Source organism: Dunckerocampus dactyliophorus, chromosome 14 (assembly GCF_027744805.1).
Source record: "Dunckerocampus dactyliophorus isolate RoL2022-P2 chromosome 14, RoL_Ddac_1.1, whole genome shotgun sequence".
Classification (NCBI taxonomy): domain Eukaryota; kingdom Metazoa; phylum Chordata; class Actinopteri; order Syngnathiformes; family Syngnathidae; genus Dunckerocampus; species Dunckerocampus dactyliophorus.
This window is the reverse complement of record NC_072832.1, coordinates 18,231,130-18,257,795: the sequence shown is the minus strand read 5'-3', so window position 1 is coordinate 18,257,795 and position 26,666 is coordinate 18,231,130. Positions and strand designations below refer to the sequence as shown.

The following is a 26,666-nucleotide window of genomic DNA, read 5'->3' as shown; positions in this document are numbered from 1 at the left end:
AAAGTGACAGTATATTGACAAAATTAATCTATTTTTTTTTTTAAGAAGATGTATTTGTGGGAGGCGATTAGATGGGGCTGGACAGTATCCGTGTCATCATCTCTGCTTCAATGTCAGCAATCAAATGATGATGTCATCATGTCAAGCAATATAGAGAGACACTTTTCTTCTTCTGTCTGTGATCGATTGCATTAGATAATCATATTAACTGACGTTCTACTAGAAACTAAAATTGCCTGTATTGTTAGGAAAAAAAAAACGCAATGTATGATTTATTTGTTTTACATGAATGTCTGTGCTAGCTCACCGAGATTGTGTGTGCGCACGCGTGTGTGTTTGTGTGTGTGTCGGTGTTTATAAGCAAGCGATGAAGCAGAGGGCCGATCAGTCATACGTAGAGCAAATGGGGCAATCTGGGGCCAGGTGTCAGGGAAGTGATTGATTTTAATGTTGTGATTGTAGTTAATGGCTCTTTAAATTAAATCGAGATTAAACGTCTCTGGCTGCAGTCAGTGCTTGTATGGGCGCTGAGCACGACCACCTCCAGCATCACTTTTCATCTTGTCCCTCGTCATCCTCGCCACTCTCGCACTTTCTTTCCTCAACTTTACCTGAACAGCTCTCAGTGGAAAGCATGCATTTCAGATTCCACAGGGAGCAGGATGCAAATGCATATTGGCCTGAAGTCCAAATTGTTTTTTGACTATGCGTAGGGCTGCAGCTAATGATTATTTTCTTAGATGATTAATCTGAAGCTTGTTATTTGTATTAATTGAATAATCGGTGAGGCCCTAGACCAGGGGTGTCCAAAGTGCAGCCTGGGAGACATTTGTGGCTCGCAGCTGTTTTATTAATGGCCGTCAGCACAATTTAAAATAAAATTAAAGAAGAAAACAAAAAGCAACACCAGTAAATATGGAAGAAAAGAGCAGTCATTTTACAGTAGTAACGTCAAAATATTCAGAGAATAAAGTTATAATAATAAGAGAAAAAGTCGTAATTTTACGAGAACAAAGTCACAATGAGGAAAACTTTTAAAACATCAAGTCGAAATATTAAAGAAAAAAAGGGATGTTTTTTCAAAAGTCATAATATTATGAGAAAACAAAAACAAAGAATAAGTGTGCCATTATGTAGGGGAAATTGTCATAATATTGCAAAAATAAAGTCAAAATATTTTTGAATAAAATCGTAATATTACGAGAAAAAGATTCACAAGAATGAGGTTGAAATATTTGGAAATTGTTAAATGCAAAAACAAGCAAAATAGGGTATTGTGAGGAGAACAAGTTCACGTTTATAATACGCTTTGTCACTTATAAGACAAAGCTTCATTTCTTAGCTTTTTTTTTTATAACACATTTACACTACTAAAAATAACGCCACTTAATTGTCATCTCCCACCGTCACTCAACTAGCAGTCAAGGCTAAACCAACTCATAGTGACTCACAATTCACATTTTAGTAGTGAAATAACATGTTGACTCTTGGTCTGCAATATAATGAATATAATATGATATTAAGAAAGAAATATGTTTTATTTTTTAGTAATTACTGTTGTAATTTACATTTTTTTAACCGTATAGCTAACCTGAGGGCTGAGGCACAGCGGGGAAGTGAGCTCCCCCCCCCCATACTCGGTTTGGTTTGGTCACGTGGTGGACATTTGGTGACGTCTGATCAGCATGGGGGCGCGAATATCCCCGCCTGTAGATGGCGGCCATCTGCCAGACATCCTGACTTGATCAGCACTGAACAAAAATAAATGTTTCCGCCCCCTTTGCAGCGCCCCCTAAGAGAATGCCACCCTGGGCATTGCCCATATAGCCCGTAGCAGGAACCGCCACTGGTAGCCCCAACATTCTTTGATTTGTCAATGGAAAAGGTTTAGGCACCCCTCCCCTAGACGGACCGTATCAATATGAACCAAACACAAACATTTAGTGGTTTGTTCCACAACATATCAGAAAAATGTCCGTCACTGTTTTTTAAAGTCAAAGGTGATGTGTGTGGATATGTTGTTTTGCCTACAACACAAAGATAGTAGGTCTGCTTTCATGGATGACTAAGGAAATAAAAAAAAAAAACAAATTATATAAGTTGAAAAAGTGAAATCAGATGATGATACAATTTTTTAAATAAAAAAAAATATTAATGCAGTACCAAAATAGTTGTTGTTTAATTGGTTAATTGATTAATCATCGATTCATTGATGAATTATCACAGCTCAAAATATATGCATGTTTATCATTGTTTTATACATTATGACTTCTTATCAATATACAGTATTTTCCAGCTACTGTGTATATTCTGTTTTCAAGTCCAAGGTCAATCACCCACTTGCATCCAATTCCATTTGCTGCTTTTAACGTCACAATATTTGGACAGCAAGTCATAATTGGGCCCATACATCCTCTTGAGGCAGTATGGATTAATTCAAGTATGCTAATGTAATTCAATTTGATACAGTTAATCTTGTACTAATGCAGATTGAAGGATGTGAGGCGCAATCAAGTACTTCTTAGCCCTTTAATGTGCAGCTGAGGTTTTTTTTTTTTTAAATTAAATTAGTCAATTTGTAATTATGTGACCTGGCCCATAATTAGTTTATTCATCACTACAATTAACTCCCCATTAGGAGTATCAGAGAGACTTGCAAAGTTAAAAAAAAAAAAAAAGCCGCAGAAAAGCAACTTATTTATCCATTGAAGAACAAGAACACTTACAGCATCAATTTGTCTATTTAATTTGATATCAATTTAATATCCAGCTTCGTGGAGAATCATGTGCTGTTTGAGAAAAAGATCTTTAGACTTGCGATTAGATAATTCACTCAAGACCGGTTGGACCTAATCAAAGATGCCCACACTGTACATCTTACATCTAGCTTTTTTCCATTACTGCCATTAGTGCCTATTATTTTTATAAAAAAGTTATTTTGCCTTGTCAATAAATCAAACTTAACTAAAGTAACTCCTAAGTCACACTGTACACATACCATGCAGGACATATGCAACATAATAATAAAACAATTAAATACAGTGGAATCTCAGTTAGTGTCATTAGTCCATTCCAGGAAGTCCGACTCAAACCAAAATGTACTACTATATTTTTTCACACAAGAAATTACGTAAATCCAATTAATCCATTCCATACACCCTAAAATTTTAACACAAAACACATTTTATAATTTTCTAATTATAGTTTCACATGCGTAAAACTATTCTAAATGCATATAAATTATAAATGAAAGGGATAAATGAACATTTAACGTCACTTTTACCTTGGTTGAAGACGTGGTTGTTGCCAAAGACACGATGCAGCAGCGAGATCAACACGGACACCACCTTCATGTTTTACTCTGAGCTATTTCTTGAAGTCAATAGTGATTCTCACTATCTTTATCAAAATGCTGGCACCTCCGTTGTGGGTTATTTTGCCGTCGTGATTAAAAGAATAGCAGAGACTTGTGGTGTAACTGTGTTCATTTGCAAAGAACTACAGAGTCACCCGCTGATGACATCATAGACAGGCGACTGAGCTGCAGAACAATGACTCCCGGTTTCCATGCATGATAGAAATTCATTAAGTGTGCGCACTAAGGAAATGTACACGGACCGAGCCAAAATTCTTTTTTACATTTTTTACATAAACCAAATAATACGCTAACCGGGGCGCACATAAATCAAGGTTCCGCTGTACTATTATTGTACAAATGAAACAGTCATTAAAAGACAACGACTCCTTACTTTCATCTCTGTGGTTGTTCTACCTTCTTCAAATATTGTCCCAGGCTAGTCTGGAAGTATAACCTCCTGTTCTTCTCCCAGATCTTTTTGTAACAGCGCACTGAATCCAGGACCCCTCCAGCATTCATTCTTTAGCTTTAATGATGGTCGCGACTGTCGAGCAATTAGGACCAAAAGAGCGGCTAATATTAGTGGGTTTGTCTCCTCTCTCTAAGCTTTTTATGATGTTTCTTTTCACTTCCATGGTGATAGGTGATGGCTTTCCTTTTCTGTGTTGCACTGCAGCTTTGGAAACATGATGAAGTCCAAAAAGTTAACTAATAAGTGATAGTATTGTTCCTTGAGAAACACACACGCATCATTTTTATGCTGTGCGTGGTGCGTATTCTTCCGCCGTGCGCGCCGTGCGAGTCTTGTATTTACGGACCAAAATTATGTTTTTGATTTGGGTTGCACGGTGATTATCGAGCCAATTTGTAAAAGCCTGTCTGTATTTCTGATGTGCTGCTATTTTTTTTTTTTTTTTTTAGTGTTTTGTTATAGTAGTGATGTCATGATATTTGGTAAGGACAAATGTACAGGTAAAGTTTGTCAGATCCAACTTTGTCTGAGTGGTTCTTACCTGCAAGTGTGCGCAAACTACAGTTAAGTTAAATATTGGTATCAGCCCTGAGAAGCAGGACGTTATTAGTATCGGATTGAGAAACAATATTGTGCATCCCTGTTTGATTAATTTATGGGAGAGTGTTCAGAACCACAGAAAGTCGTAAACCGAGAACCACCTGTATAAAGATGTCTCGGGAATCAGCAATTCATTTTTAGAAAGTTCAACTTCTAACAATTGTTATATAAAAATGAATACATAAAACATTTCACTGGTGGATGCTTCATGATAGTGTTGCTTGTCTTCGTATTTAAAAGTGTCGCTGCATCTTTCTGAATGGAATCTCTTGTGCTTTGCAGTGCAAGTGGTCCAGAAAGGGATTCATCAGAACACGATGGGCCCTGCCTGACTGGTGAGTCTTTTTCTTGTTGTTTTTGGTTGTTTTTTTTTGATAGGCAACAACGCATCCCATCATTGTTTAACCCTGAGTCATTACAAGTCGATCACTGCGAAAAGAGATGAAAATCCAATCATGGCAGTCATGTCTGGCACTCCAGAAGAGGAAGAAGACGCAGCAGTGTCAGACAGCAGAAGCAAGGAGAAGTTACATGGCTGAATCCTCTTTGGACAAGCGAGCAGGGGATTTGATTAGACATAATCATGTTAGTCAAGGAGTTGCATATGACAGATGACACAAAACATTACATGCAATTGAACCTGTGTGGGAGGAATGCAAATGCCGGCTTCCAGTGTGCAGAGCAGAGGATTGTGGGTGGAAGGGCGGGTCGGGGTGAGTAGTAATCTAATAGAGGTATGACATGAGAACTAAAGAGCTGAAACGGTATGCATTTAATAGGGGCATGATGTTTGACAAGAGCAGCAGAGAGAAAGAGTGAGTGACTGGTTAAGTGATAGATGAAGATAAAGGAGGCCATGCATGGATCCTTTTGTTTAGGATCCAGACACAGCGGTCTGATACAGTCAGATATGTTCATCGCTATGCATTGAGCTATCGCCTTCATCTTGACATGACAAGCTGACTAAAAACAGATTAGCACGTTTCTTGGTGCCGCTACTGGTGCGGATGCTGGAAATACAGACGGGGTCCAGAGCTATGTGTGTGAATGCTGATACATACACTAGGTCCCCAACTTACGAACATCCGACTTGCGAACATTCAGAGATACGAACACAAGCTGGCTGGTCTATATGTTCATGTATTTTGCCTTGTAGTAACTCAATATTTATACTGCTACATGCTTGACCAGTAGAGGGCACTGTGACACTGCTAATGGGGCCAACAGGTAGAGGAAGAAGGTGGGGAGAGAGTGTAAAGGAGAAATGCAAAGCTAAATTGTAGCTGTACATGCAACCCGGACAGAGCGTGTGATTAAAGTTTATGAAGAGTTAATAGGCCTGCTTAATTCTACACCACCCACAGAACACTACCTCTTTTAGAAGAGTCTTATGACGACGACCATTTGTCCTTTTTTCAATAACTCCTCCTCCTCCTCCTCCACAACGACGTATGCTCGACCACACCTCTTCAAAGGTAAATAACATTTATCATTACGTATTATTATATCATTTTTATTATTATTGTTTTTTTTTCATTAATTATCCTCGTTTAATATTATTACTGCATCCAAACTCATATTTACATACATACACATATACTGTATATGTATACACGTACATGTAGTACCTATATCACTGGTAATATTACCTTTTGTTGGACTTACGAACAAATTGACTTGCGAACGGTCGTCTGGAACCAATTGTGTTCGTTAGTTGGGGACCTAGTGTAGTGTGAATAAAATTGTACACCATTTTTTGGACACAAGTTTTGTATTTATTCCTCTGCTTCTTTTTCCTCCCACATTTCTTAACAGATTTCAAACCAATCCAACGACAAAATCTTCAGCTCATTCGGGATATGCATTGGCTATCAGGACTTTTCAATAAATTCCCACATTTACTGTAATTTCATATTTTCTGTGACAATATTCCCATTGAAAATGAATGGGTAATTTATTTGGCGCCCCCTACTGATGGAAAATCGTTTTACATTTTCAATTATTCTAACATCCTGCTTATTCCACGGGGTGACATGGCTCAGTAGATGGAGGGGTTGTATCCCAAACCGATGGTTGCTTGTTCGATCCTTAATCACTGTAATCATTGAGGTTTGAATTTTAAATTCCGCCATTTTAGTCTGCTGAAAACGAATGGACAAATTAAATGGTGCCCCCTACTGGTGAAAAATCATTTTACATTATTCTAGGGTGACATGGCTCCGGCAGTGGATTGGTTATCTTCCAACCTGATGGTTGCTGGTTCGATCATCAGTCCTTGTGTTCCTTGTTGTATTGATCCATTTTAATGCCTGGTACAACTAAAGGTACATTTGTTTGGACAAATATAATGATGATAACAAATATAGCTCATAAGAGTTTACTTTAGGAGCTGATATCTACCAACTTCCATGGTTTTCTTTACAATATCCAAAATGCTTACATGAATAGCTATAGCATTGTACTGCCAAAAAAATGAACTCTTATGATCTATTTTTGTAGTCATTGTTATATTTGTCCTTTAGTTGCATCAGGCATTAAAATGAACAAGAACCTGAAGAAACAAGGGTGGTCAAAAAGATTTTTCCGCAACTGTATTTATGCATTTCTACAGTCATTCTCCATTTTTTCATTCCACCATTTCAAATTTAGCAGTTTTTGGTCTAACTACTCCCACATTTCTCAACCACTTCAAACCAATACAACAAAATCGAAATGTTCAACTCATTCAGGACATGTAGGCTGTCTAAAAAGTCCCACATGTCTCGTAATTCAGTATTCACGGTGGATTGGCTCAGGACGTAGAGAGACCGTTTTCCAAAGTGATGGTTGCTGGTTCGGTCCTCAGGCGGTGAATAGATTTCAACACATTTCACACAGTTTCAGCATTTCATTCACAGTCCCACGCCATTTCTGCTGAAATTGAACCGCTTCATCTAGTTCATTTTTTTAATGCTGATTGCTTTGAAGCCTAGAAGGTCAGTCAGACTTGCAGGACTCTGAAGAGGAGTTTGAATAATGTTCTCCATAGGAAATAATTCAAATGAAATAAATACTTTCCAAGGTCATGCTTATAAAACCTTGAATTGACATTGGCATATTTTTTTCCCAAAATTCCACTATATTTTTCTGTTTTAAACAGTTACATGTTATTGTTTGTATGTCATAATCAATTCTCGGGCTGCAACTACTGATGATTTCATTAATCGAGTAATCCGAAGCTCACATTTAAGAGGCTGATTTCCATTTGTAAATAAAAAAAACAACAGCAACAACAAATCAAATAATAAAATTGTTGTCGATTAATTGGATAATCATTTAGTCATCGATTCATCGATTAATTGTCGCAGCCCTAATAAATTAATTAAAATAATGTTGTGTTCTTTTGTCACAGTTGTTTTGACCTGGTAAACATCCACCTATTCCACGATGCTTCCAATCTGGTGGCCTGGGAGAAGAGTCCTTCCATCTACTCCGGAACCAGGCAGAAGGCGCTGGGCTACGTTTTAGACAGGTAAATTTAAATAAACGACCCTACTTTGTTTTTAATCCATATTCATTTTGCTGTGACATCCCTAAGCACTCATGATGATGCACACAGGGTGGTTTAATAATAGAGTGCTCTATATAGCTGCTGTCCTCTACCTGGCGGGTCCCTTCCCATATTAATGGCATCAGAATGCATAGCGTGTCCCCCTGTCATCCACTTTGAATAACTATATGTATATGGGTGACATCGTTGAATTATGAGACACATTTTATTTACACCATTCTCAATTTGATGAAAGAATGGCCCACCTTTTAATGGACAAGGATGTGAGAATGTTTTCCTGCATTTTTATGATGCCCTTACTTAGCTGGATTTACTGGCATGATGAAGATTCTATTTTGATTGAATCCTCCATTTTTATTGGAGCTTTTTTCTCCAATGTCGGCTTGTAAAGAGATGTCAATCGTCGAGCGTCAGGCATGTATTGAGGTGGTACTTAGGTTTGTCCATGTTCTAGACAGCTAGGCTTCCATGGATTGGGAGTTGGGGGTAATGGGCCTCAGTCGCTCACTTTGGGGGAACTTGTCGTGCACAGATCCGGATCACCCGAGTGAGAAAAAACTGGCAATGCAGAAGAAGAAGGAAGAGAGGAGGAGCACAAAGGGTCCTTGGGCTCTGTAAAGGGCAATAAATAATGGGTCGGTCCTTTCACAGAGGCTGCTAACCTTTTGGCAGCCACCAGCAAACTCCATTCTCCTTTGCTGATCTGGGAGGACAATGTGCCCGGGCTGGGCTTTGAATGAAGTGCTACCACCAACAGTGTTCCCATTCAGCGGCTGGTTGGGAACCATCTTTTTGACTATTGTCCTAAATGTGACTCCTACCCCCAGAAAGCAGAGCAGGAAAGGGGACAGGGGGAATATCTAAAGCCACCCCCCTCCCCTTTCCTCTCCTCTCTCTTCTCTGTCCTGCCTCCCTCTCTGTGCTCTAATCTCTCATTGCATGATGAGGAGAGAAGAAAAAAGGGGGCTCCTGAACACACCACCAGCTGAGATCCACAAGGAGTCATTACAGGAGAAAGACACAGAGGACAGAGCTGTGCTACTGGGCATCAAACATCAGCTCACACCTTATCTGGGGCCCAGGCTGTATAATGCAGCTTACAGCCCATTGAGAACTGATCTGATAAGCCTTTTCCTCTGTGCCTCTTTTAACCGCTAAACGGTGTTTATCTCCAAAGTGCTCCAAGGCCTCGGGGGAACAATGCTGAGAAGGAACAGCGCTTTGGCAGCCCTCACTATTGAGACGCATAAAAAACAACACACAGCTCTATAGCTTTCGCTGATGTCTGGGCCACTTTCATCCTGTCCTGTATGTACGGATAAACCAGGGGTGTCCAAACTTTTTCCACTGAAGGCCATGTACTGAAAAATGAAAGGATGCAAGGGCCACCTGGATATTTTGTAAACCAACAAATATGCAGATATGCTAGGAAAGTATATAGAGTATTTCAAGAAAAAAAAATACATGTCAGCTTTGTAGGTGAAAAAGCGTATTAAAAGCATTAAAAAAAAAGCATAGTAGCATGAACTTCCGCCCTTTATACTTTTTTTTGTTGCCATTTTTGCTTTTGTTTTTTTCCCCAAATTTCAACTTTCTTACGTAAATTTTGTTCTAGTAATATTATAACTTTTTCCCCGACCTCATTTTCCCCAAAAATTGCAACTTTAGTTATTGTTTTAGTTGTTGTTCAAATTACAACTTTCAAAAATTACATCTTTCTTTAATATTTCAACTTTATGCTGCTAAAATGACCTTATTTTTGGTCATAATATTATGACATTATCGTGGTAAAACTACGACTTTTTCTTGTTAGAGTAAAACATTTTTTCTTTTAATATTTTGACTTTATTCTTGTAAAGTTACTGCTGATTTTTCCAATTTTGCTGTTGATTTTTTTGTTGTTGTTGTTTTTGTGCTGAGTTATACTTTTAGAATCTGCTGCGGACCACAAAGGGTCCTCGGACTGCACTTTGGACACCCCTGGGACAAACTATTTTCTACTTATTCCGGACCTAAATATTGAGTGTGTATGTTATATGAGCAAAATCAAAAGAGTACCATTTTTTTAAAAGCATTTATTTTCAGTAAAAATAATTCTAACTACAACTATAAATAAATATACAGTATCTATTTTAAATCATATTTACACTTTAAAAAAAGTATTTAGTAATGTTATTTTCATAATTAATTTAAATAAGTGTAATTTCACTAATTGTTTTTTTTTTTTTGCAAGCAACACAAAAGTGACATAAAAGCGCAGAAGTGATAAAAATCAACATTTTGCCTTTTCCATAAAATAATGCTTATTGTGTGTTTGAGTTGCTTTCTTTTTTTAGTCCACCTCTATTCAGTGTGCTCAGCCTTATTCATTGGAGAATAGTTTTACATTACAACTGTGAAATCCAGGCATGAAACCTCCTTTTGTGGCCCGCCATTATTTTCACACAAATATAGTCCATTGTCACAGTGCTGAAGTTAATTTGATCAACATTGGGGACATTTAACGTTTTTGTTCACTGAAAAGGCTTGTTTCATGCTCATTTTCGGACCATTGAAACGCAGTGATTGGCAGAAAAATAATGTTGCCTTCAACAATTCAAAGCAATTAGTTTCCCATGGGGAGGCAGTGGGCCACACTGGCTACCACACAGCGATGCTTTGTCATTTTATGGACGGTCATCAGTCAACTGTCACAGCGTCTCAAAGAGCCCTACAACCTAAATGTTTCCCTTTCGGCTTTTCCCAGAACAACAGGCTGAAAGAGCAGAGAAAGGACGGCTAGTCTTCAGCCAATAGACATTTTGAGGAGCGAGAGGGTGGACTGGATAATCACAGGGAGATCCTCTGGAAAGCCAGGATGAATTTAGTAACGCAGCTAGTGTGTGGGTTTGTTCATGTATGTATTATGCGCAATATTTGATGTGAATTATGCTACCAATAGCTACACATGCTTATGCATGATATTTATGTCAATTAATTTGTCTAATGCATCTACAGAATCAAAAGCAGCCACATACTGTAGACACACCCATACGTACACGAACGTAATATTACAGTCATGAGTGACAAGCCATGACCACCCTCGTTTCTTCAGTTTCTTGTTCATTTTAATGCCTGGTACAGCCAAAGGTACATTTGTTTGGGAGCCTGTGAGCAGATGACACCACGAATGAGCTGTCTTGTCTGCTGGGGAAATATTTCCCTACACTAACGTTCCTTCTCCTCACGATAACTTCATTCACTTTATGTCAATTTCCACAAGATTCCGTGTTTAACAGTGGATTGCGTTTTTATTGACCAGTTCCGCCATTCGGTTCGCGAATTATTGGGCCCTATGACTGTTCTTCTCAAGTATCTATAGATGTTATTTAAAATGCGTTTAATAGGTGTGTGAGGCATATTTAGGGCTAAAACGTAGATTGTGCATTAGGCATTTAGCTTGTTGCCATCCGTCGCTCGTGAACAATGGCAATTGAAGAGTTCTGTAGCTGAATGTAATCTAACAATCAAAACAGTCACTTGTGTAGCAAGTTGGTCATTTGAACATCAATGTCACACTAGCAGGCTTGGCATTTTATGAAATTTTGTGGGCGTATCAATTACGCACGGAGTTTTGCAGTTTGCCGGTAGACTCGGAACGTAACTCCTCAGAAAAGTGTGGCTCTACTGTATTAAACAAGAAGATAAAACTAACCTATTCAAGCGACAGAGAGACACATTTAATTACTCTGGGTTGAATTTTCATTGATACTTTTGCAATTTTTTTGCAAAAAAAAATGTATATACAGTCATTCCTTGCCGCATCGTGGTTCGAACATCACTCCCTCGCTCTATCACATTTTTTTTTTTTTTTTCAAATTAATGAATTAATAAATGATTGCTGCTTCGTGGTTAACTATGGACTATTAGTCAAGAAACACAGTTAATATGTAGTTTTCTGGTCACTAGGTATCTGTTATGTTACAGTGATGAGACATGACATTATAGTACGTTACCTACACACTGCATGCGGTCAGCCATGGCACGTCTGACATGATAGAGTGAAAAGAAGTTCTCCCCCCATTCCGTGTAGAATTGGTAAGTTTTTGGCATCTTAATTTGTCCTTCTTCCCCACTCTGTTTGAAACCTTTTCTTAAGTTTAGAAGACATACAGTAAATTGGAGGCCAACTAGTTAGCTCGGTAGCATGTCTCTTGGTCCCTGCAGTGATCCCGTAGCTTGCGCATTGAGCAGTGTGTTGTAAACAAAGAATAATTGGAGTGTTAAGGCGACTAGAGGGGTGTTATTTCATGTCTACAAGGCTCTAATCATGGTAGAAATCATATTGAGAAAGTCATAAACAGGTGTTTTATGCTCGAAAATATAGTTTTCTCCGGCTTCCTCTGTGATTCCAAAGATACAGTATGCATGTTGGGCTAATTGGAGACTCTAAATTGCCCATATGTATGTGAGTGTGAATGGTTGTTTGTATATAGCTGGGATAAGCTCCAGCTCACCTAAAAGAAGACCAGCGGCATGGATGGTTAGGTGATCTCACCTTGCAGCAATTGAGCCAAGATAGAGGTGCGCTACAGTCGTCCCTTGCCACTTTGCGGTTCAAATTTTGTGGCTTCACTCAATCCTGGTTTTCCTCAATTAATGAATGATCACTTTTTCATGGTTGACTATGGCCTATTATTAGTATATGAAATATACATATTAGTAGCAGAATGCATGATATTCATGTTTGAACTATTCACAAGCCTCCAGGCAGGTGGCAGCAGTGTTCAAACAAATCAACAGGCTGCTTGTTCAACCCAGTAGAAGAAGCACAGAGGAACATGGAGGATGAGATGAGGGATGGAGACGTTTCTGACCGAAATGAAAGAAAAAACAAACCTGGAAGTCCGAAGCAATGAAAACAAGTGACGATAACTGGAATAAAAAGATGAGAAAATACTACGAAGCATACATAGTTTTTGGATTTACCGTGAATACGGTATTGTAGGTCCTCCCGGTTTCAGGGTATTTAGTCAAATGTCCATCCCTAGTCCCCACCTGTTTTCAAGGGTTTCTCCCAGCATCTTGAGATTGTGTGGCTATTGCTTGAATTGACTTATTTCCTAACCTCTGTGTGACCGTCGCAGCATCCCCACGCCCCACACACTGTCAAGTGTTATTGGTGGTGTGGGCGTTGCAGAAGAGCTGTGTGGTGCGAACACGGGGACGTGGGGAAGGCTGTTCTGCTGTGTCAAAGGCCCTGTCAGGGCCACCCCTGACCTATTCAGAAAGACGCCACCAGGCACATTCTTCACAATGTTAACATTCTACCGAATTCTCAACATTTACTTACAATGGATGACTGCACACAACCCAGCTATTGTGTGCAAAGTTGAATCTGCCTGCCCCAAATTATGGTAAGTCATTTTGTCAATATAATCATGACATAGCCCCCAGTTGCACCCTCTTAATCCCATATAGGCTGTCTATTACTGCCCAGTTTAGCTGTCAATCACTGCTTATAATCTAGGTGGAAGTCGGTGAGGAGTAAATGCTGACAGGAGTGAGAGAGATAGGATTGTGTGCTTGTGTTTTTCTTCTTGTGGTGCGCTTGATATATACTGTCGACTTTTTTCCCGTGGTGGATGTCTTGACCTCATGCTTCTTTAAACTCTCCTGTATGACTGTTAGATCAATTTAGATGCAGGGTGAGAGAACAGTGGTGGTTTAAGGAGCCTGGGAGCAGAGTTGGGGGGCCATGTTATAAATTAGCGTCTGACCCCTGTCTTTGTGTGGCCCCAAGGAAGGCCCTATGAAGGCCCCGGTCCAAACCTCAGTGAGAACGGTCCTTGTGAAGAGGCTCTTTCAGGGGTGTCACTGCGCGATGAATTGGCCAGGAGAAAGCATGTTTATAGACTGTGTAAAGGAGTGTGTCTTTGTGCTAGAATGTCACTGACACTGTTACAGTTTGCCTGAATGAACTGTGATGACGAGGCTAATGGGGCCCTGGCTCAGGGTGAGGGTCAGCCGGCGGGGGTTGAAGGGTTCTCTGGACCCCCCATTCGCAGAGCCTTTTCACACCCAGTAGCTGTAGCTAATGTTGCAATTCTTTGCTTCCCACACAAAGGCTGAGGGGGGGAAAAAAAAAAGTCAACTTTCACACCAGAGGGTCAGCGTGAGTGCTTTAGGAAATGATCGTGTAAACAGAATGTTACCTTCTGACCTGTGGCTGATACCTTAGAACAGCAGACAAAGCAGCCCAGCTTTGGGTATTAGACATGGCTGTTAGCGGGATAAAGCTACAGGACGTGGCCTTGAAAGACCCCACCAGGCTATGGGGAAACATACATGTCAACGTCTGCTTTCCTGTCCATCTTTACTAACTCATCCTTGTCTGTTGTCATCTACTTGTGTGCAGATAACAGAACATGAACTCCAACCTAATTTTGTTTGTAGCAGAAGGCAATGGAAAATCTTCATTAACACTAATCCATGAGTTCTCACACCTGCAACAACAGAACTGAACTGTTTTACTGCCCTCCGTTTAGAGTAACAGGATAAACTGAGGCTAACTGTGTTTGAATAAAGCTGAGTCTCTTTGCACCAGGATGTCAGACTATTAAGAACGGCATTCTGCTTTTCAGTGTTTAAAAGGGTGTGTTTCGACGAAAACAATCTTGCAAAAACACATTTGTTGCATTTTTTTGATAGTTAAAAATGAGAAATGATCAAAAATGACCAAGTAAAGCTGCAACAATGAATTGATGAATCGAAAACAAGATATCCACACATTAGCTTTGACTCTGGAAAACAGTGATCGGCATTTTTACTTCTTCTGATATGTTGCGGACCAAACCACTAACCGTTTCTGTTTGGTTCATATCGATTTGGTCGATCTAGGGCCTAACCAATTACAAAATGAATCAAAACAACAAGCTTCAGATTAATCGACTGAGAAAATAATTGTTGGTTGCAGCCGTAGTACCAAGCACAAGCACAACAGCTTGTCCTCGTCTTATACAAATATTTTTTTATTAACATATAACATTTGTAATGTTGGACTGCATATGTTTTGGTTGTGAATTTGCATTATGGGAGTAATTGGAGTTTCGCCACTGGTTACAAACAAAGTTTTTAAAAACAAATGGGTTTGATTAATGGTTCTGCTTGAGTACATTTTCCGGTTTCGTACAACGTGCTGCTTCTTGTCGTGTTTTTAATACACTGTGTGAGTCCAATTGTGTTCTTAATGTATTTTTCATCACAAAACATCCTTTTTAGCAGCCTATTAGCTTGCTAATACATGTAAACAGGAACCGCGAGTCAGCTCATTCGCCCCGTCTGTGATGTCATCAGCGATTGACGCTGTAGTTCTTTGCTAACTAACACAGTTACACCACAAGTCTCAACAATGTTAAGACAATTATACTTTTAAATGCGGAAATCAGTTTTATAATTCATTTTCTATGCTGCTTGTCCTCACTAGGGTCGCGGAGGTATGCTGGAGTTTATCCCAGTTGGCTGGGCAAGAGGCTGGTTGCACCCTAGACTGGTCACTCGTCAGTCGCAGGGCACATATACTGTAGACAAACAACCATTCATGCTCACATTCATACCTATGGACGAGTTAGTTTCCAATTGACCTAACATGCATATTTTTGGAATATGGGAGGAAGCCGGAGTACCTGGACAAAACCCACGCACGCACAGGGAGAACATGCAAACTCCACACAGAAATGTCCAAAGCAGATATGAACCCAGATCTTCTGTGTGGCCAACATGCTAACCGCTCTGCCACCTTTCGGACGAAAATAAAACAATGTATATAAACATTGTTGTAGATAAGTACTAGGGCTGTCAATTGATTAAAATATTTAATTGTGATTTGTCCACAGTTAACTCATAATTAATCACATTAATCACAGATGAAAAAAGTTTTTATCTATATGTAGGAATATAAATCTCTTTATGGTAAACGATTCGATAAGCAACTACAACCATAACTACAGTACATAAAAATGTTATGGCGGTTTTGGAAATATGAGCCATTATTTTATTTTTTTTAAATAATATACAATTAGAAATCCCACAATTTTTGCACGTTTCATGCGAGCGGTGTTTTGTCCCACTTTGGTTGACGGCCCTTAAACGCACCTTTTAACTTTGTCCCATGCTGCACAGACTACTATACTGTATTTTTACCCTTTTTCTTTCACCTCACATTTGGTTCCAAATGCTGATATGTGGGAATGCATAAAGTTTAGATTTGATGACTTTTTTGAGTGCTAATGTGCATATTTGTTTGGTACTCAACCTCTCCGAAAAGCAAAGTCCAGGCTCGTACTGTTGGATGGTGGGTTCAAAAATAATACACAGTTAGAAATCCCCCAGTTTTTGAATGCTTAATGTGAGCGGTGATTTGTCTCACTTTGTTTGACCGTCCTTGAATGCACCTTTTCCTGTTGTCACACGCTGCACAGATAGATACTTTATTCATCTAAAAGAGAAATTCACACAGATGGACTACTATACTGTATTTATTATGGTAATCGTGAATCTGTATTCATTTTGTGCTTTTAATTTGATGTTGTCCCTGTCATAGTTTTACACAATACATAATAAATAAGATAAATTAGATCGCTATAATGTGTGTTTTACTTATGCTTTGGCAAGCTATTTCACTGCTAATGCTAGCGCTAAATTGACAGAAGCCCCTACATAGCTGTCCTTGGCTATGCCTGCCGTTAACTAGCAGCTCGAACACAAATTTTAGCTCGCAGTTGTAAGCAAAAAATCTGCCCAAAGACTGCTCGCTTCTAAAAAAAAATATATATATATATATTTGGAACACTCCTGTGCCTAGGTTCTACTGCATAAATGGAAATTAAAAAAATACCGGCAGTGCTTCAGTACCTTCCCGCTTCCCTCGACGTAGTCTGTGACACTTCCAATCACAGCGACAGTAGGTACAAATAACTTTGGTGTTGTTGCGAGAGCCATCTTCCAGGGCTTTGAATCTAAATTTACCAATCAGAATAGCCCTTTCTTCTTTCATTTCTGCTCAATATTTGCTCCCGCTTGTAGCTCCATGGTGACCGCTGCGTCCCCAAAGTACAGCGTCGGCTGAGGGCCGAACAGGATGTGCGCATGTTAATCGCGCGTCAAAAAAAATTGTGCCGAGAAAGGAAACTTCTGTTAAGGCGTTAATTAGTTCATTAAATAGCTTGTCTCCCAATTCAATCAGTCTGGTCATCTGTGAACACACATTTAGGTTAAGGTTGCTAATGACCTTTCCGAGATATGAGGTATGCATTGTATTTAGAATTGACCTACTTTATTCACTCCACTCTAGACGATAATGGAGGAGTTAGGTAAAAGGTAACATGCTGCATCATTTTGTCATATTTTGAAGAAGCGTGGCCATTTTGGCCGTCTTTCTACTACCCCCTTGACTCCTCTTGGAAGTCTCATTTCAGTTTAATATAATGTAATGTTAAAGTTATAGCTGTATTCCTTGTCTTATTCCTTCACCTCCCTGCTCTTCACTCTCACTGCCTCATGGAGAGGAAGTGACCGTGCATTACAACACAGACCCACCACCAAGAAGTGGCCTCTCTCTTTACGACCCCATAAATATATTGTTATCCAGGCCTGGGAAGTTCATGGTTAGATTTATCTACGCTATTAGTATAGGGATAGTGAGCCAAGCATTTTGGGTCATTAATTACACAGGAGATCCATCTATGTTAGCATTCGTTTCCAACTTTGACTCCATGGAAAAAAAAAACTACCAAGATATTGGAGTTAATCATTTTTCAATTATGAGGCTTTTTCTCACACATTTGTCATGTTTACTGTCTGTTTGTATGTTTTTGGAGTCTATTATGGACTTTGGGTCGGTACCGGACTGTTGCTCTGAACTTGAAAGGGCAGAAACAAATCTGTAAAGCAGTTTTCTGAATTCTGGGAATCTCTGTGTCTGTTAATGGTTGGGGTCAGTGCTCTCTCCTCCGTAGTTCAAAGTGAATTTACTTCAAAACTGACCGTCATTTCCATCAAAGCAGTTTATCAAACAAAGTGATCAAGATCTTGTAATTCAATTGGGGCGTCAGCTGAGTATGAACTGTTTGATTTGAGTGTCTGTTTACTTCACATTATGTAAGCAAAATAAGCCGATCCTGATACAGGAGGGCATGGTGATGGGAACTGTGGTCTGCCATGTTTCTCTGCTGCATGTACTTCATTCAAACATACAAACATACACATTTTTGCGATTCAGCATTCACGGCTCAGCAAATTTGCAGTTTTTTGGTCCAAAAATGTATTTATTTTTGTTTTTCTCCGAAAATAAGTTTTTTTTTTCCCCCACAGAAAACACATCTCATTCACCCTAAGTCTGTAATAATGAATACAAATGGTATAACACAATAATCCCTTGTTTATCTCGGTTAATTGGTTCCAGACCCGGCCGTGATAAGTGAATTTTGTGAAGTACGATTCCTTATTTATAAATGGAATATTTTCGTACTTTGAGCATAGGAAACCTGCTTATGACCTTCTAAATGCCAGTTTTAACATTATTAGAGCCCTCTAGACATAAAATAACACCCCTACGCAATATAGTAGAAATAACAGAAAATAAGACATTTAAGACATAAATAGCTCACGTTCGTGTGTGTTGCTGCAAATGTGTTCAGCTGCTACGGGAGTTGAGTGACAGGTGCACAGGAAGTGACGTCGGGGATTCAGAGTTGCGTTTTAGCTTGGCGTGGCAACAGTAGCCCATGTTAGAGATTATTGTGCCTGTTGTAAGATCGTTCAACCATATAATAAATGCCTGTTGTCCTGGCGATCAAATCTGGTGCCTGTGTGACTCAGCGAACACTACATTAACTTTAAGGACACCTAGTGACCAGTCTAGAATACATCAAATCATCACAACATTTTTGAATGCGTCTTCCAAATGCCTTATAGTTATATTTTAGTTAATTGAGCTTTTTTATGCGTAAAAATGCTTAATTTAGGTCAAAATATGTCAAATTTGCTTCAGTGTACTGTACATATGTTTTGACTGGAGCGTTACGCGTTTAACGGAAATTTCTTATAACGGCACTGTTTGGTTTTTTGGACGCGTGATTAACGTGCGCACATCCTGTTTGACCCTCGGCCCACACCATAGTGTGAGGAAACGCAGCGGTGCATGTGGAGCTAGCTACAAGGGGTAACAAATACAGTATTGATTAGCAATGGGCAAAGAAAAGTGTTTTTTAGCTTCAAATCCCTGGCAACACCACCAGTTATTTGTATCTACAGTTGCAATGAGATGAGTTGTCACTGAGGATGTCGACTGCCAGAGAGAAGTGAGAAGGTGGAGCACTGACTTTTTTTATTGTCATTTATACAGTGGTACCTTGGCATACGAGTGCCCCAACTAACAAGTGTTTTTTTTTAGACGCAAGCCATCTCTCGGCTGATTTTTTTTGCTTTCAACAGCGAGCTAAAATTTGTGTTACGAGCTGCTAGTTACCGGCAGGCATAGCCGAGGACGCTATTTGGGGGCTTGTGTCAGTGTGACCATGACTGGGGACGAGAATGGATGTAAATAGCATTAGCAGCACTAGAATTAACAGCGTGCTAGCAAGTCACCAGGAAAGATTTTCAACATATCGGCAACATCTATGATTGTGATTAATTATGAGTTAAATAAGGACAGAATGTGATTAATTGTGATGAAATATTTTAACCGGTTGACAGCCCTAGTTTTGACTAATAAAAGGCCACATTCAACCACGAAACAGCATGATTTAGTAATTAATATATTTTTGGAAAACTGTGATAAAGTGAAGCCGCGGAATTTGAAGCGTGAAGTGGCGAGGGACGACTGTACTTGCGGATTTTTGCCATTTGCTGGTGCTCGTAGAACATAACGCCGGCGAAAAGTGGCGATTTACTGTACTGAAGTTACTTCAGCAAACCGAGAGGGGGAAGATATTAAAAACATATCTTTGATGCTGGGTAAACTACACATATTGTTCATGAATACTCTTGTCAGTGTCAGTAAAAATGATTGTCCCCTTAAAGGCAGAATACATGTTTTTTTTTTTTTTTTTTTTTTTATCACGCCTGCTTTTAAAAGGTTGTGTGTAAAGAGGTCTTGCAAAGTAATTGCAGTGGATTTAAGCACTATAAATCCACCTCGCGGTTATGAGTCAGATTGAATTATTTCGATTACATTATATTTCTCTTGTCTTCCATCTTTCAATGTTAACCATATTTTATGCTCTGATACACTAAGGATGCTTTGACATCCAGCCAGACCACAAAAACATGTTGGGGGGAAAAAAATTCAGAGTACTCAGACCACAAGGTGGTGCTGTGACCTTCACCAAACTGCTTAAAGCAGGGGTGTCCAAACTTTTTCCATACTGAAAGGATGCAAGGGTCACTTTAATATTAAAGCAACACATGTAGATATGCAAAGAAGTTATATATACATATATATAAATTAGTTTTGTGAAATATTCTTTTTCCTCATATTGCGATTTTTTCTCTCGAAATATTTCTACTTTTTTCTCATTAGAATACTACTTTTTTCTCTGAATATTTGAACTTACAGCTGGTGTTTCCATTTCTATTTTTTCCAACTATTTCAACTTTTTTCATGTAAATGTTCTTCTCGTAATTATGACTTTATTCCCATAATATCTTGTATTTATTTTCCCAACATTATAACTTTTTCCGCAACCTAAATGTATTTTTATTGTATTTTTTCTTTTCTAATAATATTGAAACTTTATAAAAACAGGTATTTTTTTCTTTAATATTTAAACTTTATGCCACTAAAATGACATGTTTCCTAATATTTCAACATAATTCTCTTAAAATTACAATTTTTTTAATTTTTTTTAGTTCAATTATATTTTTTAGAATGTAGGCCTATAATAAAAAAAAAAAAAAAAACAGCTGCAGGTCAGAAATGGCCCCCGAGCCGCACTTTGGGTGCCTCTGGCTTAAAGCTCATTGTAATAAATCTGACTTTCATAATGATTAAAGGCTTGTGAGCGCTAACAAGGCACGTAACGGGACACACTTGTTTACACTTATAAAGCCCTAAAAAAACAATGTTCTATTTAAGCTACAGCAACATTGTTATTGTAGAAGCTAACACGACAAACTGTTTTTCTGGCCTCACTTAACTATCGAGGAAGGACACCAATATGTACTGACTAAGAAACAAGAACAAACATATGAAAAAGTACAAATTATCTGGAAAGTATTAGCCCACATTGCATCTTTTCTTTATACACGGCTAGATGGACTGTGTTGTGATATCATATGCTATGTGCTCCATGTATCACAATCCATATCATGGTGGCTTACTCGACGCACAGTTGTCAGTCTGGTCCCACTGGTCGGGTTGCAGTTTATTTTGGGTAGGTGGAAAAAAGTTTATATCAATTCAGGGTTTATTAGTGCCAGCAATTCTTCATTTTTATTGTGATGTAATCTCTTGGAGCAATGCCCTCCTCACAATACACACAAAGCCTTTCCATCAATGGGAACACTGTATGCCACTCAGTGCAGCAGAAACACTCATTTCTGTCGGCATGGAAGCTCCATGACTGAAGCGGCCCATTTACACCACCAAGTCATGCCGGTGTAATGACTTGTCCCCCATCCACTACAACGTTTCACTCTCTCTTCTCATGGGCGCATCCTCCATATGGTCAGGCTCAAAAAGATAAAGTTCTGGATCCTCATTTGTCGTCGGGGGCGGCTCTCACAAAATGCCATGATTAGTAGTAGCAAATAGACGATGGTCAGAATTCCCCCCAAAAAGTGCAGTTTTTCTTTAATGTTGTAATAACGTGTTTTTTTCTGGTGCATTCCTACCACATGTTCTCCTGTTCAACATTCAGGCCTGTCAGCTGCTTGTGTTGATATTTTGCAGGATCACGGACCAGCGGTATGAAAAGTTGCCATATTTCGTCTTCGGGGATTTTAACTTCAGGTTGGACTCAAAGCAGGTTATTGAGGTGAGTGTTCTCAGATTGTGTTTAACGTGTACGTTGTTAACATACAAAACAGGCTAATTACATGATACGTTTGTGTCATATGTGAAATATGGACCCAGCTGTCTAATAATATACTTAATATGAGCAATGTAATGTACTGTCTTTTTTTTCTACAAAGTGTGTGTGTGTGTAAGAGAGAGATAAAGAGAGCACAATCTACAGTAGTAAAAGTGGTTTAGTAGGCCCACTGTCTGTTTAGAGTTATGACTCATTAAAAGCTTGACTGTGGATGGGCCAGCTGTGTTTGCTAACTGAGCCTCCAAGTGCATTGTTATGTTACGCCGCCATTCACTGCTCCTTCTCGCTCCCTTCCTCTTTTGCACCCTCCCTTCCTTCTCCTTCTCTTGGTGCAAAAGAGGGCATGCAAGAGGCAAGGTAGTGCAGTCATTCACCCAAGAGGGGGTTAGCGGCATAGCAAGTCATAAAGGCACACCACAGACTCCGGGTGTCGATAACAGAGTGGGAGAGCTCCTTGTTGCTCCATCCTCTTTAGCACAATGACACAATGACCTGTCAGTGGGCCTGCTCAAGGTGTGGGCATTGTTCATTTCAACCAGAAGCCCATTCATGAGAGAAAGGAGGAGGGAAAGCTTTCTGGATGGATGTGGTTTTGCTCAAATGGCTTAGGAAGGACTTCACTCTGTGTGGCACACATGGAGAAACCTTTTGTAGTGTAGTCATCCAGCCACTAGGAGGCCTGTAAATCCTTAAGGTGCTCAGTCAAGTGGCTAAAGTCACATGTTGCTACTTCACAGTCCATCAAAGGCATTAATTGATATCCTCAAAGTTTGTGCAGTGCATTTCATTTTGGTTTTGTAATTGGGTTACATGAACTCACAGGTCATGTGAATGCGTGTTTCTTTGGAGATGACAAATCCAAGTCAAGGATTCTCAATGGCAGATGTACAGGACAAACAGTTGCTCCATTGAGAAGTCAATTCAGTTCATTTGCAATTAACTGTCACCTGGTGCACATTTAGGTTGCCACAGTGATGGGCCGATTTACATCATATACCTTTGTGATGAAGGACACTTATTCCACCATATTTAGCATCAATATCAGTTAATTTGTATTTTTACAGATGGTACTACTGGCATTAGAGACTGGAAGCAATCAGAAAGAGTAAAGAGATCCGTCATATGTTATTATTGAGGTGGAACAAAATTTTGATATTACAATGTACAGTATCGATTAGAGCTGCAACTAGCGATTATTTTCTTCGTTGATTAATCTGAAATGTAATTAATTAAGTTAATTAATTAAAATTAAAATTAATTAAGTTAATAACACAAGTATTCACATATGAGTAATCTGTTAGGCCCTAGACCGGCCAAATCAATAGGAACCAAAAACAGTTATAGGTTTGGTTCGCAGCATGTCAGAAAACAGGCAAAAATGTCGATGACATTCCAAAGTCAAAGCTGATGTGTGTGAATATCTTGTTTTGCCTAAAATACTAAGATAATAGGTCTGCTTCATTGATGACTAAGGAAATATAAAAATATTCACATTTTAAAGGCTGAAATCAGGATATTTACATTTTTAAATCAAAAAATTAATCAAATACCAAAATAGTTGATTAATGATCGATTAATCATCAATTCATTGTTGCAGCTGTGGAGAAGGAGTAGGGTTAAATAAGCTCTGCTCTTCCAATATGAGTTTAAAATAAAAAAAATCAAAAACTTTTCAAAAGTTTTCACATAATGCATTGGGTCTAAGAAAAACATTCATTGGTGCCTGCCAGAGAACTGCAATGTCAGCCTCCCGCTGGGCCACTGTGGCTCCCTCTTGTGGACAGAGGCAGCATTGCAGGGCCATCCATCCATCCAGCCATCCATCCAGCCATCCATCCATCCATCCATCCATCCATCCATCCATTATCAATGCTGGTTGTCCTCCAATGAAATGCTTTGCTCAGACGCAATACATTATGGTAAAACGTTAAAAGAGTTGTCTTTTTATTTTCGTATTGGTACTTGTTTGTATATTTCTTAGGTACCTTTTGAGTGTTAAGTTGCTAAGTGTGATGAGTTTAGCTTTCTTTGTAAGATGACGCGATGAGTCAGACTCTTATATTGAGTAATGACCTGCTGCAATTTCCAATACGTTGACAAGCTTGTCGTGATTGTTTTCATAGCTCATGATTGGCTCCTGTGAAAATAAAGAACTATGTGGTCCTCATGGACTTGTGCGCACAATATGCCATTTTATGACGTGGACATGTGCAGCTTATAGTTCGGTGTGGCTTCTATATGTACAAATCAGTTTTTTCCTGTAAATTTAGAGGGTGCAGCTTAAACACCGGAATTTACGGTAGTCACACAAATCAGCTTTAAATGACATCAGTTTGTGCCTCTTTTCTGATACGTTGCAGACCAATCACCTAACTCTTTGCTCCGGATTGGTTTGGTACATCTAGGGCCTAGCCGATTACTCCATTAATCGAAACAACAAGCTTCAGGTAAATCTAAAAATAATCAAAAATAATGGTAATGGTAGTTGCAGCCTGATACCATGCCATACATAAGGGGTGTTTACAATTACACGCACTTGATCCCCACATTGGTACGCCATATTGCATGCAAATGGCGTACCAATGAGTAAATTGTTCGTAAACATGTATGAAATATGTGTAAACTGTGCAGGGCTGCATTCCAGTGTGCAAATTTGTGCACGTATAATTTCTATGAACGAGTCATTAATGCAACGTAAATACAGCGTATCAAAGCGTGCCTCATTCACATGAATGGGTTACCTTTTCCACCACCTTTTGGAGCAAGTCAGGGGGAATTCTCAAGTATTTTCTGGAGCCTCTTGGATCTTTCTTGTGACTCTCTGTTAATAAGCGATCATAATGTTCAAAGCGATGTCTTCTAGTCAGCAATTCCCTCTCCCACACTGTCAGCTGCCTCTTTTTTTTGTCGTTTATTGCCTCCTTCTTGCTTGTTGCACATTCTCTATGTGCATCTCTGAGAAAATAGACTTGTCATGAGCTTCTGAGTTCAATATACTGTAGATCCCTTGCAAATAGAGGAATTAATTAAGCTAGGGGTGATGCCTGCTTTTGCATGGCATCTCGCGGGACACAGCGGGACCAAATAATGCCACGACTGCTCCATGAATGCGGGAAGTTGTGGTGAAAACACATACCTATGCGGCAACAATGTTTGCACGTACCATTGTCGTGCAGTAGACGTAAACAGTACTTGACAAGGTGTAAATAAGTCGTACAGGGAAGTGGTCATTTCGTGCCAATGCGCACCATTTGCGCTCACGAATTGCGTGCCAAGTGCGTAATTGATGCATAAACAGAACGCCAACAGTGCGCAAACTCGTCTTCACGCTTTTCAGGCGTGCCATAAATAAATAAATAAATAAATAAATGACACATATTGCCACGGCAACATGTGGGACAATTCAGAGGTAAAATAGGTGCAAGTGTAAACACGGCTATACAGTAGATGATCGATCAGGAAAGGTTTTCCTTCAATATTGTTGAATTGTGATATTATTGGTATCAGTGTCAAACTCTCACAGTGTCGTCAATTACTCTGCAATTCCTTCACCTTAGTTATTTGTGTGTGTCCTGTGCGCCTAATGTTGATAACTCTCCTCTAGCGTGTCCTCTGTTGTCCGTGCTGCTCTGTGGTAGGTAAGCACAAACCCACTCCTTGTCTCTACCACTCTGACATGCTGTTTGAGTGCGGTGGGGGTCACGACCCCTTTTCCAGGGATGTGTAAGGCTTGCATCCGTGTGTGTCCATCTCTGCCCCCTCCCCTCTATGCTGCTCTTTTCTTATGCACCTTGGGCCCCCATTCGCATACACATTCACACCGTGGTTGAACACACACACACACACACACACACACACATCAAAACTAATTTAAGACCAAATGACTCTGATTGATTCGCCCACTTTTAGGTGGTGCAGCATGAATGCGGGGGGGATTAAGGAAGTGCGGTTGTGGACGAATATACTTACAAACAGATAATTTCTCTCCATCTTAATGAGTGTTCCTCAAACATGCTGACCATGTAGTGGCAACACAAGAAAAGGCTGATGATGTCATCCAGCTGCCATTAAAGGAGTCTCCCAGCTTCAAATAAACCCGTCCGACGCGGCAATCAGCTTGTCTGATTTAACTGTGACCTGCGTATTAGCGGAAGGCAGAGCTGTGATGTCATCAATAAACAAATGGGTTGCAACCTTGGCACAGGATGTAACTCACATCCAGTTGGCCATTTTAAGGCCTTTAATGACGATTAATGTCAACAGGACAATTAGTGCACATCCACCAAAGTGTTTAACTGTAGATGGGCCGGTGGTGGATCGATATCCCATGCTTATCTGAAGATTGATTCTGACACAGAGAGGCTGGCTCTCATTCTCCCTGTCTCATTTCCCGTCTCCTGTGCAGCTAATAGAAAACTGTTGTGCAGATGGGGTGGCTGTTTTTTTTTTTTTTGGTATTAAGTGGATAAAAGCAAGGAAAGCACTATGTGTTAGACCCGCTAAGACTTTCAAGATCTGCAGGCTCCACTTGGAGAGTCACTGGATAAGAAAATACTCTGGTACGTATTTCTCTAGCTGCATGCTACACCACTGCTCTTCTTTCCTTTTGCTGCC

General features: G+C 39.5%; 1 protein-coding gene across 2 annotated transcripts in view; it reads left to right on the top strand.

Moving 5' to 3' along the window:
* LOC129193662 (inositol polyphosphate-5-phosphatase A-like) overlaps nt 1-26,666 on the top strand; it is a 211,637-nt gene that overhangs the window by 120,275 nt on the left and 64,696 nt on the right. For both annotated transcript variants that reach the window (XM_054798096.1, XM_054798097.1), the window contains exons 7-9: nt 4,713-4,765; nt 7,822-7,941; nt 21,911-21,995. In XM_054798096.1, coding sequence (XP_054654071.1) covers nt 4,713-4,765; nt 7,822-7,941; nt 21,911-21,995 — 258 coding nt within the window. The remainder of the gene's footprint in view (nt 1-4,712; nt 4,766-7,821; nt 7,942-21,910; nt 21,996-26,666) is intronic.